The sequence below is a fragment of the Haplochromis burtoni genome, unplaced genomic scaffold (genome assembly GCF_018398535.1).
Source record: "Haplochromis burtoni strain Fernald_Lab_line unplaced genomic scaffold, NCSU_Asbu1 Contig_1, whole genome shotgun sequence".
Lineage (NCBI taxonomy): Eukaryota > Metazoa > Chordata > Actinopteri > Cichliformes > Cichlidae > Haplochromis > Haplochromis burtoni.
Genome location: NW_024582362.1, coordinates 91,116 through 107,361, shown reverse-complemented (window position 1 = coordinate 107,361; position 16,246 = coordinate 91,116). Strand labels below are relative to the sequence as shown.

At 41.7% G+C, this 16,246-nt stretch overlaps 1 protein-coding gene across 2 annotated transcripts in view; it reads right to left on the bottom strand.

Moving 5' to 3' along the window:
• ptprn2 (protein tyrosine phosphatase receptor type N2) overlaps positions 1–16,246 on the bottom strand; it is a 146,903-nt gene that overhangs the window by 108,270 nt on the left and 22,387 nt on the right. Inside the window, exons 3-6 of one of the 2 annotated variants that reach the window (XM_005912387.3) lie at positions 10,060–10,173; positions 3,706–3,947; positions 634–1,087; positions 222–518 (exon numbers count right to left, since the gene is read on the bottom strand). In XM_005912387.3, coding sequence (XP_005912449.1) covers positions 222–518; positions 634–1,087; positions 3,706–3,947; positions 10,060–10,173 — 1,107 coding nt within the window. Of the gene's footprint in view, positions 1–221; positions 519–633; positions 1,088–3,690; positions 3,948–10,059; positions 10,174–16,246 lie in introns of both variants that reach the window. The other variant, XM_014330314.2, reaches the window with a different exon arrangement.

Here is a 16,246-nt window from a genome sequence, read left to right as displayed (position 1 = left end):
ACTGAAGTACTCTTTTGTATTTAGCAAGAAAAAACAGTTATGACTCAAAATGAAAGACTCAAAAATACCTCTGGCAGCACTTTGAACAGAAATTACATAAACAAAGCCTTACTAAAGCATCTTCAGCTTACAATGTCTTATTCTGTCTTACATTTATATGCTCATCACTACCATGAATGCTGCAAGCTTTTATTCTCTCTTTCACCAGTAGACATACGGACCTTGCTGTTTCATTCTCAGTGTGTTTTTCTGGTTTAGATCCTGCTCTTTATCTGATTTCAGGTCCTGGTCCTGATTCAAATGCATTGCTGCCTGGGGCTCCCTGTTACCCTCCATGTTCCCCCTGGAGTCAGTGGCTCCTGGTCCTGGCTGAGCTTCAAGCGCAGGGCGCTCCACATCCACCTCCCGCAGAGCTCCTGTGATGACTTCAGCCAGCTGGTCCAAATCTTTGCCCATCAAAGCATCCATGTTGATGCTGTGCCTCCCCAGTTGGTTTACCAGATTCTGGATGAATCGCTCTGGACAGGAAAAGAAGGGTTGCTAGAGCATTTATAAATGCATTAAAAAAAGCACCAAAATGCTAAATTTTCCTGAAAATGTAGAGGAGAAAAAAGCAACTATAATTGATCGTACCATCCATGGCCCTAAGAGGCTGTTTTGCGGTGAGTCGGTTCGAGTCAGCCTTGAATAGCAGTTGGTCTAGATTAGGCTTTTGGGCTTTGGAGCCAAAAGCAACCCGAGTCTGTGGCTCTGTGTAGTCGTTTAAAGCTGGTCGCACGTAGCTGAGGTAGTGGAGCTTTCCTTTGGGCCACATCGCCTCGCCACCTGGACTGCCCTGCTGAGTGCCTGGTGCCCCGGAAAGAAGCCGTTCCATATGGCTGGAAAGCAGCGTGCTCTTTCCTGGGTTCTGGTTGGAGTAAGCTTTACTGAGCTTGGGATGCCTGCCCTCTCCACTCTGTGTAACGACTTTGGTGATTGGAGGCTGGCCGGCTCCTTTCTGAAGACTATAGATTGTGGTCTCCTTCCAGCCCTGCTTGGGCTTTGGCTGGCTGGGCTCTGAACGGTCATCAGATTTGATGTCTTCTTTCTACACACAACACAATATACTCAGTATACCACATTTAGACAATTGTCAATATGTCACACATTTTCACCAAGCTAGCTATAATGGATCGGCCTGTTAATAAGTTGTAACTATGACAGAGTGAAGAAAACTAACCTCTAAGTAATATCATCCACCAGATCCACCCTGGTCCATCTAAGAGTAGGCTTAGGCTTAGGAGTAGGGTTTGGGTGCTATTAACATTGCACCCAAACCCTACATGCAAGCAACAATGAATGGATATGTACTATTGGGTCTATAATTGGTTAGGCAAAGACACTATTTTTGTAGTTTTGCTTCTGTTCCTCGCTGTGAAACTGCTTCTCAACTGAATTTTTAGCGCCTAAAATTGTGGGACTGTGTGTAAAAATAGCTGTCATTCCTTAACATTCATCCATTCATTTTGTGCAAAAAGTTTTGTTCAAAAAAACAAAAAACTTAAAGTCTACCTCCTGAGCCACAGCCACCCCATAGTGGAAGGGAAAATAATTAACGCCTTATGTGAAGGTGCCTCTTTGTCAGCTGTGTCAAATACCTAAAAGCATCCTTGTGCTGAGAGGCGCTAACAGGGTAAATTATCCAGAATTATTTATTGTACAAGCTGAAAAAGTTTTTCAAACTGAAAAACTTTAAGGAGACAAAACTGGATAGCCTGCAGCAGACAAACTATAACTTCCAAATGTCGGCTGTAGGGTTATATATTTCTCGAAGTTAAGCTAAAGCTAAGACCATGTAGCTTTTTAAGGTTAAAGATGGACAAGCTTTAAGCAATATTTCTGTACGGCTGTATGTAATTAGAAAAGTGTCTTTTTAATGCTAGTTATGTGTTAGCTTAACTAGCATTATCTTTGTACTAGCTAACCTACACACTGGGTGTTAAAATAGTGCTTAGACATAAAGAATTATAAATCTTTTCATCTTGCTAAAAGTATTATTAGCTTTAGCCCTTAATGTATGGAGTATGATGATTTGAAGCCATGTCACTATGCTATCACTGTTAGCATGCTTAAATACAAGCTTGTGAAACTGCTAGCATGGCTGTAGAGTTTGTTGCGACATATCAGTCATATGATAAGTATAACCTAGTATTTTTTCTTTGTGACAACATTGAAATGGGTTGTACTGGGTCAGCATTGTTGTGACAGGCTTCAGTATAAAAAGAGAAGCAACCTTAGCTCGACGAGACGGAACAGGATATGAATGTGGAATCCAGATCAAAGACAACTGCTCTTGGAAATTGCATTATGGAAATCATAGATGAGATAGTGTCACTCAAAGAGTAATTTCATGCATTTCCACAGCACACAACAAACTTTAAAAAAATATACCCCCTCTATCTGAGAGGTAGCAGCAATGCCTTATCTAAAGAGAGAGAAAAAACTGAGTCATCTGATTTAAAAGTTCGTCATATGAGTATATATTTGACACATGATGAATAATGTATTTACATTAAAATGATACAAAGATGTTTAGAGGCATTTTAACCATTTGGTATTGTAGCTGTTATTAATATTGGCACCAAAATGTGTGATTGTGCTCTAAGAGAGGAAGAAAAATAATTCCTCTCGTGTGAATCATAAGAGCCCACGCTTCAATTCAGCATACAGTATATCCATTCCACTGAACAGCATCATTATCCATGTTGCTTTTGCACTAATACTAGCTATCTCCCTTGCCATTTTCCGTCCTTCAAATGTATATAGAGAAAATGTCAGTCTTTCCAACCCCGCCGTACTGAGAGGTTATAATGGCATTAGCACAGCAAGATGGGGGCTGCTCTGCCATTCATGCTAACCATGTTTGCCTTTTTCCATCACACCACACAACAAAGGAGCTCATTTCATCAATAAGGAAGGTCCTGAACTCTTCAACTTTGCATTATGGCTGCACTGACACAGCAGCAGGAATCAGCTCGGCTATGAAGGATGCGGAGCACATTTCACACAAAGCCCGGGTTCCACCCGAAATATAAGGACTGAATAATGTAAAGAGGCGATGGAAGATCTTTGTATAAAAAGGCTCCCAGCTCAGTGGGAGAGGAAGCGAAGACAGAAAGCAAGAAACAAAGGCAAAGTAAAGACAAGAGGGCGACCCCAGCAGAAGGAGAATACTGACACTTTGTCAAAAGAAGTGGGAAGAGGCCCTTCTATAATTTAGCCAAGAATATGTGACGCTTTATGTTTACTTGGACGATATGGATTCCTAAATCCTAACCTTAATGTTGCACCTACTTTTACATGAGCCATTAAAGCATATTTCAGTTTAGTATGTCCCTGCCATAAAGTTGAAGGACTAGATTGAAACACATTAAATGGCAGACAACCTGACCTTTAGTCCTGACACTACTTCCTTCTTCATCATTTTTCAATCATTTAGATCCAGTTGCTTCTTAAATGCCTTTCCCACCATACGTTATCAACCTGTCATGTAAGGTTCTGCAAAATGTTACAATTAACTTTAACATTATCCTACCACAAGCCTTTTTTCAGCCCTTCTGCTTTTTTGGGTCATTTTTATGTGTTTGTTACTGTTCATTTCACTTAGATGCCCAGCGGCTCCTACACATTTACTCAGTGCTGGATTCTCACTTGAATATTGGCCACCTCATGTTGGACTCCAGGTTGTCCATCTATTTCAGCCCGCGGCAGGAAGCCCAGTCCCGTCAGGTACTTATGAAGGTTTCTAGTCAACTCATCTTGTCCAGGCCTCAGTTTCCTGTCTCTGGAGCTGCTGTAGGTGGTCAGGAGGCTTGGAGGGGTGGCTTGATGGTGGAGGGGGATGTTTTTCAATTTGGAGAGCTCTCTGGAGATGACCTGCTGAGTGATGTCATCCTGCCATGTCAAACCTGTAGAAAAAAAAAGAAAAACGAAAAAGAAGTAATATTAAAATATGATAGTTTTATTATATTGTTGCTTACACTGTTCTGCTGTTCAGCACGGAGAACTATTCAACTGTACAAGACTTCAGAGAAAGTGTTATACTGTAGTTCTCTCAGCATTGCAGAGTAAACATTATGGTACAAAACAGCAAGGATAAAGGATGAAAGAACAGAGGAAGTCCAAAATTATGACAAGCTAAACTGAAGACATGACTACACGTGCACACATGTAGGGACACATGTCTGCACATACATGTACGGACACGCACACACACATATGCGCGCACAGCACAGCCCATCAACAAGCCCGGGGAGAATGTCACACAGTGGCCTGACGCCGTGCCAACATCCTTGCTAATTGCCAACACATAGTTGGGATGCAGAACTCCTGGGCAGGGGCAAAGCACAGTGGTGCCAAGACCAGATGGAGCTACCCAAGCAAAAAAGATACCCAAAACATGGCCCCATTCCCAATGAGCCAAGAGACACAGGATTCCACTGGCGGAGAGCGACGAAACACCAACCATATTATATTTTAAAAACAAGAACACACAGACGACACGGCGATTGCAGAGTAAGAGTGTTTTACAATGAGAATCAATTAATTGCTGCCACACAGCTAACTTTTTTTTTACCAGACTCTAAAGAGGTTTCTACCTAAAGAATCCAATGCTGCTCTTGGGTTTAATAAGGAAACAGACTGTGAAGTAGAAATCTGTGAAGGAATGAGCGTTTCAACACTGCAGAATGTCTTCATTAGCCGGGTTTCTCACCCATACACGCTGGATATTCTCATAGATATTCATAAGCACCAGATGAGGATCTGAGCAATGCAGAGTAGCTACAGATGCCTCTAGTCATTCTTGGCAGCAGTGAATGGAGCACAAAGCAGCGTATGTTGTCACTGTTCTGGAACGCAGCTCAGCCATCCATCCGTACAACAATGACAGTTAACTACCCGTGGCTTACGCAGTGTGGTGTATACTTGCTATATATTACAGTGGTGATCATCATTTATGCCATCATCAGCGGGCGATGGGAGGATCGGGCCTGGCTTCAGCCCTAAAGGATCCATATGGCACCTGCAGTTTACTGTAGCCAGTTAAATAGGTTCAAGTGGTAAATGCGCAATGGCGCCGCAACAGGATGAGGCCGGCTTCATCGACTGTGACACCTCTATCCCCTCTGTCTCCTGGGGAATGCGTTCATTTCCATACATACCAGTGTTTTGTCTGCGTGCGATGGGCCCCACTTGAGGAAAAAAGTATGCCGGCACAAATTACAGAATCAAAATGAGCCATTTTATAAAAGAAAAAAAGTCAGGGAGAAAAGTGGTGGGGCCTTTACGGTTGGGCTCCTCTCAATCAACCTCTCCGCTGATTATCCTGGCACTGAGGAGCTAAATGTCATGCAAATTCATCTGTAAGTCCAGAGAAAGAGCAGGTTCCATCATCAAGTGCTGCCGCTTTTCGCCTGTTAAGGATAGCATCCCGTCTCAGGCAAATGCCTCAGTTAATTAACGCCTTGCCATTAGTGCAACAGCTTTCAAACAAGCAAGATATTTCTGTTGGCCTCCTGTCTGTTTTCTGTGTGACAGAGGGAGAGGGAGTGTGTGGGGGGCTCCTAAATATTCAAAGCCTATTAGATGGGATCCTGTCTACATGACTTGTTGTTTCATGTGGTGTTTTTTCTTTTTTTGAAATGCAGATTTTTCCCTTTCCTTCACTTCTTTGCACTAACTGATTTAAAGGCATTCATAGAAAAGAGCTTGAATTACTTAGCAGCAAGTTCTGTTTAATTAGTCGAAATGTGAAATGTGTCAATCTGAATTTGACAAGTGCATTAAATCAATGTAGGCTCTGTTATATGAATGCACATGCTGTATGAGTGCCATTTGTAACATACTGCTGCATTTGCTGTGGGGTTCATGTTAGTACTCAGAACTCAGTACTCTCACACCTCAATAAATAAAATTTAATGAAAGCGTAAAAGCTCCAGCCCCACCTAGATTTAGCTATTCTCGTCCCAGTTAAATGCCAATATATGTTTATATGGTGCATAGAACATCTACAGTACAAGAGTGCAAAGACGTGTAGTTAAACTGCAGCAAATAATTTGCTCTGAGTCAAAGCCTGCAGCAGAAAGTAGCCAGAGTCACACTGAATGATTGAGTAGATCCCCCGTGTTTTCCTTATAACAACTCCAGTTTTCATACAGCACATTAGCCTGTAAGTGTATCTTTTCTCCCTGCTGCTATCTAGCTAGGCTGTGAAGGAACAGACAGAGTGGAACATGGTGAACAACAACAGCAGTTTTAGTTGCTTGTTTGTAAAGGAAAGCAGGTTTGCGCAGGATCCGAAGCAGGACCACGAGTAACCTGTTGTTTCCGTACCGCTGGAGGGACACGATGTCAGTTTATGGTCACTGAGTCTCCCTGACCGATGATTCCTGTCAATAGAACTAATGCAACTGTCACAGTGCATCATCTTATTTGACTTGTCTGTATGAGACTATGTGCTGCTCTACAGAGGGTCACGAAATCAATCAACTTTAGGTTACTGCAGTTTGATATGCTCCATCAACTTTATATTACCAGTCTTGCATTCTGACATAATTCTTTCTGATGTTTAACTTGTGGCGCTCGAAAGCATAAAAACTGATCTGGACCTAGTATGAACTGTACTCACCTTCTAGGAGCACAACTGCTTGCTAAGTCCCTCCTCCTCCATAGCTACGGTTGCTATGTCTGTAAATGAATGAGGTAAAAGTATAGCTACACTCGCTCTAGCCAGGGCTAGTAGCTCGCTATCGACACTGAGCTTCTAGCATCTTCAGGAATTTCGGTAGACTCAGGCAGAGATTGTTTAAAAGACCCAGGTATGAGTTGCAGTCAAAATTTTTGTAACAGCACCTTTAATAACAAAGCAAAACCTTCTCCGCCCTTCAAGGTCCTGTGCTCCTTGGAGAACTCCTTTGTTCTTTAGCTAGCTCCTTGGTCCAGTTTTGGCTTCACCTGCACATGTGCGCGTATTCATAATACCATGGCCTACAAACTTGTATCAACTTTTATGTTAAACTAACCCATGTTTTATGCCACGGATTATCGTAGGTGATGATAGCTGGGCCTTGGGACAGAAAGCAAACAGAAGTCATGAAGAATGAGCATCAGGTAAGGAGCACAACCAGGAGATTGCTTGTTGTTTTTCCCAGATTAAATGGATTCCCCCACCATTACACTGGCAATGTGGACATCTCAAAACATCTGAGTACAAACGACCTGAACTTCGATGCATTTGTGCGCCCGCTCACAGCATAGTTAAAAGGCATGAGTTTTTCTGGCCACAGCAACACAGTCATCACCCACCATCTGCTCTACTGCCCAGATTTGGCTCTCTACAACGTCTTCCTCCTTTCCAAAATATAACTAAAATTTCAGCATTGCTGTTACAGAGGAGATGTGGATTACAAAAGCAGTATATGTGGCGAGGGCAGAAGCACTGCGAGCAGTGTAGCGGTTAATGGGGAAATTATGGTCCAGTGATGGTAGCGCGTGGGCAGATAGATGGGCAGTTTTGGACTGCCTATCTGTCTGCAGTGGTTGAAAACTCCTCTCTGTAGACTCTCCGCAGACAAATACCTTTGTAAACGACAGGACACATCTGCAGTGGCATAAATCAGGCATCAAAAGCAGACGACCACAAAAGAGATAGTGGTCAAGTTTATGGGTTGAGTTCTAGAAGTTGTCCGATGCACCTAATTTTGCTAATTTATTTCTCTTAACTTCTACTGGGAGAACTTTATTGCACTCTCTCTGTGACCTTACCTTCAGTTCATCTGCTTTGTTAGCCACTCCCATCACCCGGTGAAACAGAGACCAGAGGAGAGGACAGAATATAACATGACACAAAAAACACAGGAGAACCCACTGCCCTCCACAAAGTAGGGAAAGCACTGCTGTGATTGGAAAATTGCTGTTCCAGTGAGGGCTTTAGAGAACGGTCAATTAAATACTTCATCATTTGAATATATTGAACATCAAATTCAAATCGCTGCAGTAACTGAATTAGCTCCTGTGTGTATAGTCACACAATCCAAGGCTACAGCAGCACACATATTTAGCAGAGCCGTAATGATCCCAAAGCTGTATGACAGCAGTCTAGCTATATGAAATGTGTAGGAAGACTGCAGCTGTGCACGGTGAATACTAACTAAGCTTTAGATGACGTGTAATATAAAAGTCATTTGCAGCTGGATGACAGCGTCTTGCATTCAAGAGGTATTGTGGTGAAAATTTAATACCAGACAATGTGCTCTGCCAATGGGGGCACATCCAGACAACCCAAGCCCTTTTGTACAAGGGTCAGTTTCTATTGATCTGAATGACATTGGTGTTGTGCATTGAGCAGAGATTGTGTGATTTCTACCTGCAAGATAAAGAGGATTGTAAATCGATTCCATTGATGTTTTTTTTCCCTCCCCTTCATCTCTTCAATTTGGGTTACAGTACAATGGTCTCTATAACCCCGTCTAGCCTCAAAAAGGGTCCCCGATGTCTCAAAGATGACACTTCAATAGCTGTTGAGCTGATAAGAATAACGTGCCACCGAGCATTAACAGTGCATTGTGGACTCATCCGAAGATAATGCTCCGTGTCTGTGGATGTAATTCTACGAGACAGAATGGGCGAGCATGTTTCAAAGTGATGATGTCATGTTTGTGGTGTCGGGAGTCTTAAAATACAAGGTCACCGAAGAAGTCTCATAATGAAAACCATCTGAAGAGTTAAACACCTCTTAAAACAGAGCAGAAAAAAAAACATTTACACACCGGATCTCTTCTCATCCACCTCGCTCTCATTTGTTTATTTCTAAGCAGTAATTAGAATAAATGTGTGGTCTCGCCTAGCTTAATATTCATCACTCCATTTTCTCCCTCTTTTTTTTTCTTTCTTTTTTTGATTTTCTCTGGCCGGCTGCTTACTCTTAATGATTTTCAACACTGGTTTACGCCTGTTAAAAGATATTAAGCTCAGAGTGGCCTGCAAAGCCAATTACGCTTGGAGGGCTGAGCGGCCGGTCACGGTCTGTGTTAAAGGTGTCTACTGCCCCCTGGTGGGTCATAGCTGCAGTTACAAACATGTATTTTCTTGGTACCTATTCATTTTAACGAGTTTATAATGAACGTTCCCGTCTATGCTGAATTGTAGACATGTTTCCTCTTTTTGCATGTTCATCTGACCTGCTGTGCACACGCTCAGGCATTTAATTGGATGTAATTAATTAGGAACGTACTGCCTGAACATGTTGTGTCTACATTTATACTTATAATGAGTACCAAATTACATATTTGCTTCCAGGAAACATGCTATTAAATTATTAAATCACAGGCCCATGAAATGAAATACTATCGTTTGCTTCATATTTTCCATTGTACACAGAATTTAAGCTATTTTTTCCCCTCTGATTCATGCTTCCTAATTAGCGCTGGCGTTCACACTGTATCAGCAAGAGAAGACTTTGTTCCCCACAACTAGTATAAGACATGAATATCAATTTTCCCACATTAGATGCACTGATTATACAAAATCCAAAGGAATGCTGGCATGTCTCCATGTTAGGAAACAAGAAACAGATATTTGGAATTCCTACTGATTTCCATCTAAATTAGATGCACATATAGTTAGTTCTTATGTAATATATCTCTGAAGATGTATAGCCATAAAAAATATATATATATAAAAAAAATCACTGCCAGCTGCCAGTGAGTGAGCAGTACACACTGTCTGAAGTGATTACACTGCACACCTCACAGCCTTTCATCCACAAAATTAGCTTTAAATGTCTGAGCGGCATACGTGCTGGTCTGATTGGCTGCCAGAGTTAGGCGATGGGGGCACAACAATAGCCTGATATGAGTCAAATGACCTGTTCTAGCTCTCTGGTGGTGCGCTGCGCCTAGCCAAAGAGACAGCTTGGCTTATTTGGCTTGCGTTGCACCATGGCAGTTGACAGGCATTTGCTGCGACTGATGCCGAAGAGACAAAAAGAAAGTTGGACAAAGATGGACAGGCTGTTTGTACCTCTGTGAGCCAGTTTCTGGAGGAGGATCCTGAGACGTTGCAGAGCAGACGAAGAAATATCGTACGTGTGCAGGTCTGCACCAGCCAGTTCTTGGCACCTTCCAAACACTCCATCTACAGAGGAAAATGGTGAAAACAGGTTCATGAGTGTTTTTTCTTTTTACAGCTTAAAGTGAGAAACAAACGCACACACACAATTTTACAGCCCCTTTTTTGTGGCTTTGATGATGTAAAGGTGAAATGTTATATTTATGTGAGGCACCTGCCGTGCCTCATACCTCTGATTTCCTGTTTTTGGGGAGCTAATAGCTGACATTTTTTCCTCCGACAGCACCACGATAAGCCGGCGTTCATGGCAGGAAGGACTTTATCGGGAACCCCAGTAATCTCCCTATCAGCAGGCCTCCTGCCTCACTCAATACAAGTTGCTAGGCAACCCACGCCACAGAGCCCCTATCAGCCCCATAATTCAATGGATGGTGTAGACCTCTGAAAGATGCCGAGGCTCCGGGGGTCAGGAGGGAGTGTGTAGATGCAAGGCCTAGAATATAAATGACCCGTGTTGTCAACTTCTCTCAGCTTGGAAGATAAATCCATGCGTCTTGTTTGCTAAACTCACTAAATGAAAGTCTAAGAAGATCTCTGGAGATGAATCCTGCAGTTTCAATCTGAGCTACTTCCTCCACGAGCGTGCACTCATATGTGTGCAATCATCTATGCTGCCACGTGAGAGTATGTGTAAGGGATGCCGCTGTGATTAGCTGTGATTTAATGATGTGAATCAGCACTTGGCCATGCACCACAGCTTCCCATTAATTAGCCCCAAGATGTCGGACAATGACAGCAAACATCAATGCTATGAGTGATATTTAATGACACATCGGGAAACAAAGAATACGCAAAAACTGATGTCCACTACATACTGCAACTCTCTCCCTAGGGTTCTGAAAACAGACAAGTGCAAATCAAACGATTTATGATATATTTTTCAATCACAGACGGTAGTCAGAAGTTTCCTTAGCTTTTTCTTTTTCCAGGGTGGAATAATTGTACATTTAATGACTTTAGAAACAAGAACTGGGTGCACAAATTTGAATTTATTTTGGATTTCCTGTAACATACACTGGGACACATATGGTCAGACGAGACAAAGATTGAGCTACTGTACGCAGGAAACAGAAGAAATCACAAGAAATCATTAAAAGCCGAAATGACCATGATCAGTGGATGTCTCTCTGCATTAAGAGTGAAACATCTCTTTTGGAGATCAAGCTTAATGTTAATTCAGGTAAATAAGTTATGCTCAGGTGCAATCATTTGATACCGTTCTACACGTCCAATTAGCAATCCAGTCTTATATGAGGCTCAATATTTTGAGCTGTATGGACCTGTCTGAAGTTACTGCATAACTGCAAGCCACTTTACAACCCACCCCCAGCCTAGAACCTCCTTTTCACTTCTTTTCATGCCTTCTCTGGCTTAATCAGATGTTTAGTATTCTGTGTCGGTTCTCTCGACTCCGTCTTTCTCCATATACAAGTGGATAGTGATTGGGTGTGTCCTACAGCACAGCCATACCACCAAATATAAATGGCTGCAAATGGAAACAGCAGTTTTCTTTTGGCTACAGTGATTCTGCGTGAAAGATAATAATGTGATGTCTAACGATGCTCTAAATTGAATTCTTAGTTTTAACGAGATGCGGGTGTGTCCCTCTCCAGCTTCCCCCCCCCTCTTCCCTGTGAATCATTAAATGACAGCTCTGTACAGGAATAAGCCTGTGGGAGGAGGTGAATTAGCATAGACAGCACGGTGCAACGCTCCGGAGTTATTTCGAGAACTCCAACGGCGCAGAGGAAAACTTCCCACCTACAGACTCAGATCATCACAGACGTGTGTGCATCACAGAACGTCAACTGTCTCCTTCCTCTTTGCCAACAATCCCTCTCTTTTTTTTCCCCTCGGGTGTCGCAGTTGATATGATCCCAAAATAAGAGTGTTTTGTGATATATTTTTATAAGTTATTACACTATCAGTGACAATTATGCAAGAAATAAAGGGAGGCTGGTGACATAACAAGTGACGGAAAACTGTTCAATGTTTGATGCTCTGCATCCTTCACTGGTTTCCATGGTGATGGCACATGTTACTTCCTTCTCTGTTGTCAGGGACATTCCCGATGGCAACCAGATATGAAAACACACACACACACACTGTGATTTAGTGCATTAAATATAGAAGTCAGGTGTTTAACAACAAAGAAATCCTTGTTTGGCAAATATAACAGTTGACTGGTCTATCGAGGTGGTGCCGAGCCATTCAGAGCCACATGCACAATGAATCACAAAGCATTATCCTGTCACTTTAGTGAGTATATTTACAATATTGAGGAGATCAAAACAAGCAGGAATGGTTATTGTAGCTGACAGCTTGGAAGAAAACACATTTTTCTTTCCTTCTATTTTTTTGACAGATAAAAACAACATTTTAATTCCAGGCCTGGCGGTTCCCAGCATGTGTTTGGTATGCAGAGGGTTGACATGTGGGAATCAGTCAAACGGCAAAATAATTTTCCTAAAATATGTCACTATGAGTGGAACAGATCTATGAATGTCCGAACCGTCCAGCTGAAGTCTATTTGCAGTGATTTTCTGATCATCTCCTGCGAGGCTTAAGGGAGCATTAAGCTGACGATACATCAGTATGTGCTGTCTTGCAGTGGCAAGACTGCAGCGCAATTAAAGCTCAATCAAGTCCAATACATAATACATAAAGTAGGTCACAGAATCAATCAATTGATCAGCCCTCAAATGCACCATCCCATAAATCAGTGATGTTCAAGGGAAGCTGTGACTGGATAAGCAGCACGTTGGCAGGAATAAAGAAGATTTTCAGCTGAAAAAGGTAAAGCGCTCTAAATCCAGGCACGTCTCTCCTCTCGCTGTGACAGACAGAGAGACGCCCGGCTGCTGCTAAAGCTATTTAAACTGTGAAAGCTAATGCTCTTGGATAACATGAGGAAACACTAAAGCTGACAGTCAGCAAAGCATTTCCAAAAGACTGTACATTCAGAAGATGAGGCAGACGGACCCAGGAGACAAATTAAGATTTATTGGAACAGGTGTATTAGCGCCGCAACTCATGTTATGAAAATAAATAGACTCAGATCAACGCACCGAGTCCGGCCAGATGTAGTCTGCAAATAAGGAACAATGTATGGGAACAAAAGCTAAAGTGATCAGGATATGATTAATGAAGTGTTTACAGGTTATTCTGGGCTTCCTGTGTGGCAGTTGTGGCTTTGAAATGATAATTATATTTATGCATGCTCTGTAATGCACATGGAAATACAGAAATGAATAAAGATAAATCAGACTTTCAGATCAAAACATACCGCCTGTTGAATATGGCTGTGGGGCATAAATCATCTCTATTATTACATTTTTCCTTCCCCTGAAGAGCTCGCGTCTTTTGTTAAACCGCTGTAGCATCTTTTAATACTTACAGTTACTTTACTCGGCACTTCATACTTGATTATTCCTGGATTTGCTTCGTGAGCTCTGGCGCTCTTTCTCTGTCCTTGCAGATTTTTTTTGGTATTGTTTTGATATGATGGATTTTGTAGTGGTTACTTAAGGTGTTTATGCTGCAGTTGCACTTGTTGCTGATCAATAGAAGCATCACCTAAATAGCTTAAATCTGAAATAAAGTCTGGATGTTTCAGACAATATTGGCCCGAGTGGAGGAAAGATAACCGCCAATCGATACCACACTGTTGGTTAAGTGTTTAATAGTGTGCCCCGAGGGAAACATGTAGCACTTATCCGCTGTACTTTAGCCTAGCTTATGATAGCAGTAAGCCACAGACTTTGGAGAGCTGCATCAAATTAAAATGCATTTCCCGGGTAATCACATATGCTTTTAGAACAACGTCTAGAAAAGCATTCCCTGAAGACGAGGGTAAAGATTTGAAGCATTGCATTAAAAATGAGACATGACGGCAGGAAGTCAGATGGTATGTTTAAGGATATTAAATGATCTACCTAATCTACAGTTCATACTGAAGCATCTTTGTTCAAAATCTTACTTCTTTTTAAATAAGTTAGGGTATTCAGTGGATGGCTTTCACGTTTTATTGTCTCCAGTATTAAACAAGTAGGTGGGTTTAGCCTCATCTTTTGCACCAAGTGAGGGAAATAAACTGAGCTGGAATTTTTGAATTTTAGCAAGAAATAACCAACTGACAGCAAACAGACTTTTCAACCCGCCAAGGTCTCTTTGAAGACGGGAAGATTAGCTAGTGAGCATGCTGATACCTGTCGTAGTCTTTTATTATATCATATTTTTACAAACAATTTTTAAAAAATTAAAGTCTCATCACATATTAGCTCACTCTCGCTAGCTACAGTTAATAAAATCTGCAAGGAAGCAGTTAATTGTGATTTTAGCTGACAAATTAATGTTAAATTATAAAATATTGTCATGCTAAAGCTCAGTGTGATCAAAGAAAGCGTAGCTGAAACGTTTAGACAATCATTTGCACCAGTGGTTTAGGTTTGGCTTAAAAGGGGGTGAATATGTTGCTATGGATGCGGTAAATTTTGGGTCTTATGTTCGTGATGAATAGAGATTGATTAGTAAAGAGCTGTTTTCATGCTTTTGAGTGCAAAAATAAGAATGTGTTTTCATAAGCACTGAAAACGATAGTCAGTCACATATAAAATGATGCAACCCTTCCCTGCCCTCAGCCACCCTGCATGGCAACAGGCCGGGTGAAGAACGGTTGGCCCAGCCCAGAATAAACCAGGTTACTCCTTCGGGGACCTGAGGAAGAGTTGATGTGGCAGACCTAGTTACTCCCACACATCATGTGTCTGTGCAGTAGATGCTGCTCATCAGGAGTCCAATGGAGAATGACAGAGCAAGACTGAGTGTGCCGATGAGGCAACTAAATAATGTTTCATTACTTGCATATTAGGTACAACATTAATCTAACATTAGTCTTTTTTGCCTGTATATATTTTCCTACAGTGAACAAGCACAGCGCAGTAATTGCATTTGGGTTGGAGACGGATTCTGTGAGCACGGCAAAATAAATAAATAAAAGCTAAAATGAAAATACGACTAGAGGCCAATCTTGCATGGGGATCACACCGGCTACATGCTGACGCTCTAGCCTGTGAGTACACAGTTTATTACTAAACTGTTACGTGATAAGATGAGTACTCGGTACCCGTGGGCTGAATTTGGTCTTCATTTTGAACTCACACGCCTGGTAAATTTTGCGTATCCGGTCACAAATCTGTCCACTTCCATACAAACAAACACACGAACACCTGCCAAAGTACTCAAAAACATATTTAGATGTTCCTGCCTCGAGGTGTCTCGGGGATCATATTCTGCCATGATGACGCTCTCACACACAGACTCACAAGCTGTGCTGCGGCTGATGCAAACAGACAAATTTCCAAAGAAATGATCATCCACATTACATTCTTCATGAGTCTTCATGTTCTTATGTATCCACACTAAGACACTCTTGTCTACCTCGGGGTATTTTATTGTGAAGGTGTCAGCAGTTTTTTTTTCTATTTTGCTTCCTTTTACCAAAGCAGGCCGTGTAATTAAAGTTTTTTTTTTTAATATATTATTTTCTGTACTCTCTGCTTTTTCCCCATTTCCTCTGAAACTGGGTTAATATGGAAATCAAGGAGGAGGTCTCCCAATTTGTGCTAACTTCCAAAGTCTACCCACTCCCTCTCAATAGAAGATAATCCCAATCCTTTAAAACACACACACACACACACACACACACACACACACACACACACACACATACACACACACACACACATCTCAGAACAGTGTTTCAGCATTTCTAGAAATAACTTTATCTAGTTTTTTTTTTCACTTCAGTGCAGAGTCAACACAATCAGCCAACTAGTATTTCCAACCCTTTAAAGATTTCGGGTATTCATGGCCTCGAAGATTGAAGCAGTAGTAGCCATCAGTTTAACATTGTATTAAATAAAGTCATGTTTTTATTTTATTTTATGGAAGCCATGTTAGTGTAGATGGGACTGATGATGAGAGCAGGAAGTCAAAAACAGGAGCACCCTAGAGAAACTGGTGGTGGATTTTCAAAATAAAAGATCTTTTGCAGATTCTGCTTCTAAGCAGTGTGCAG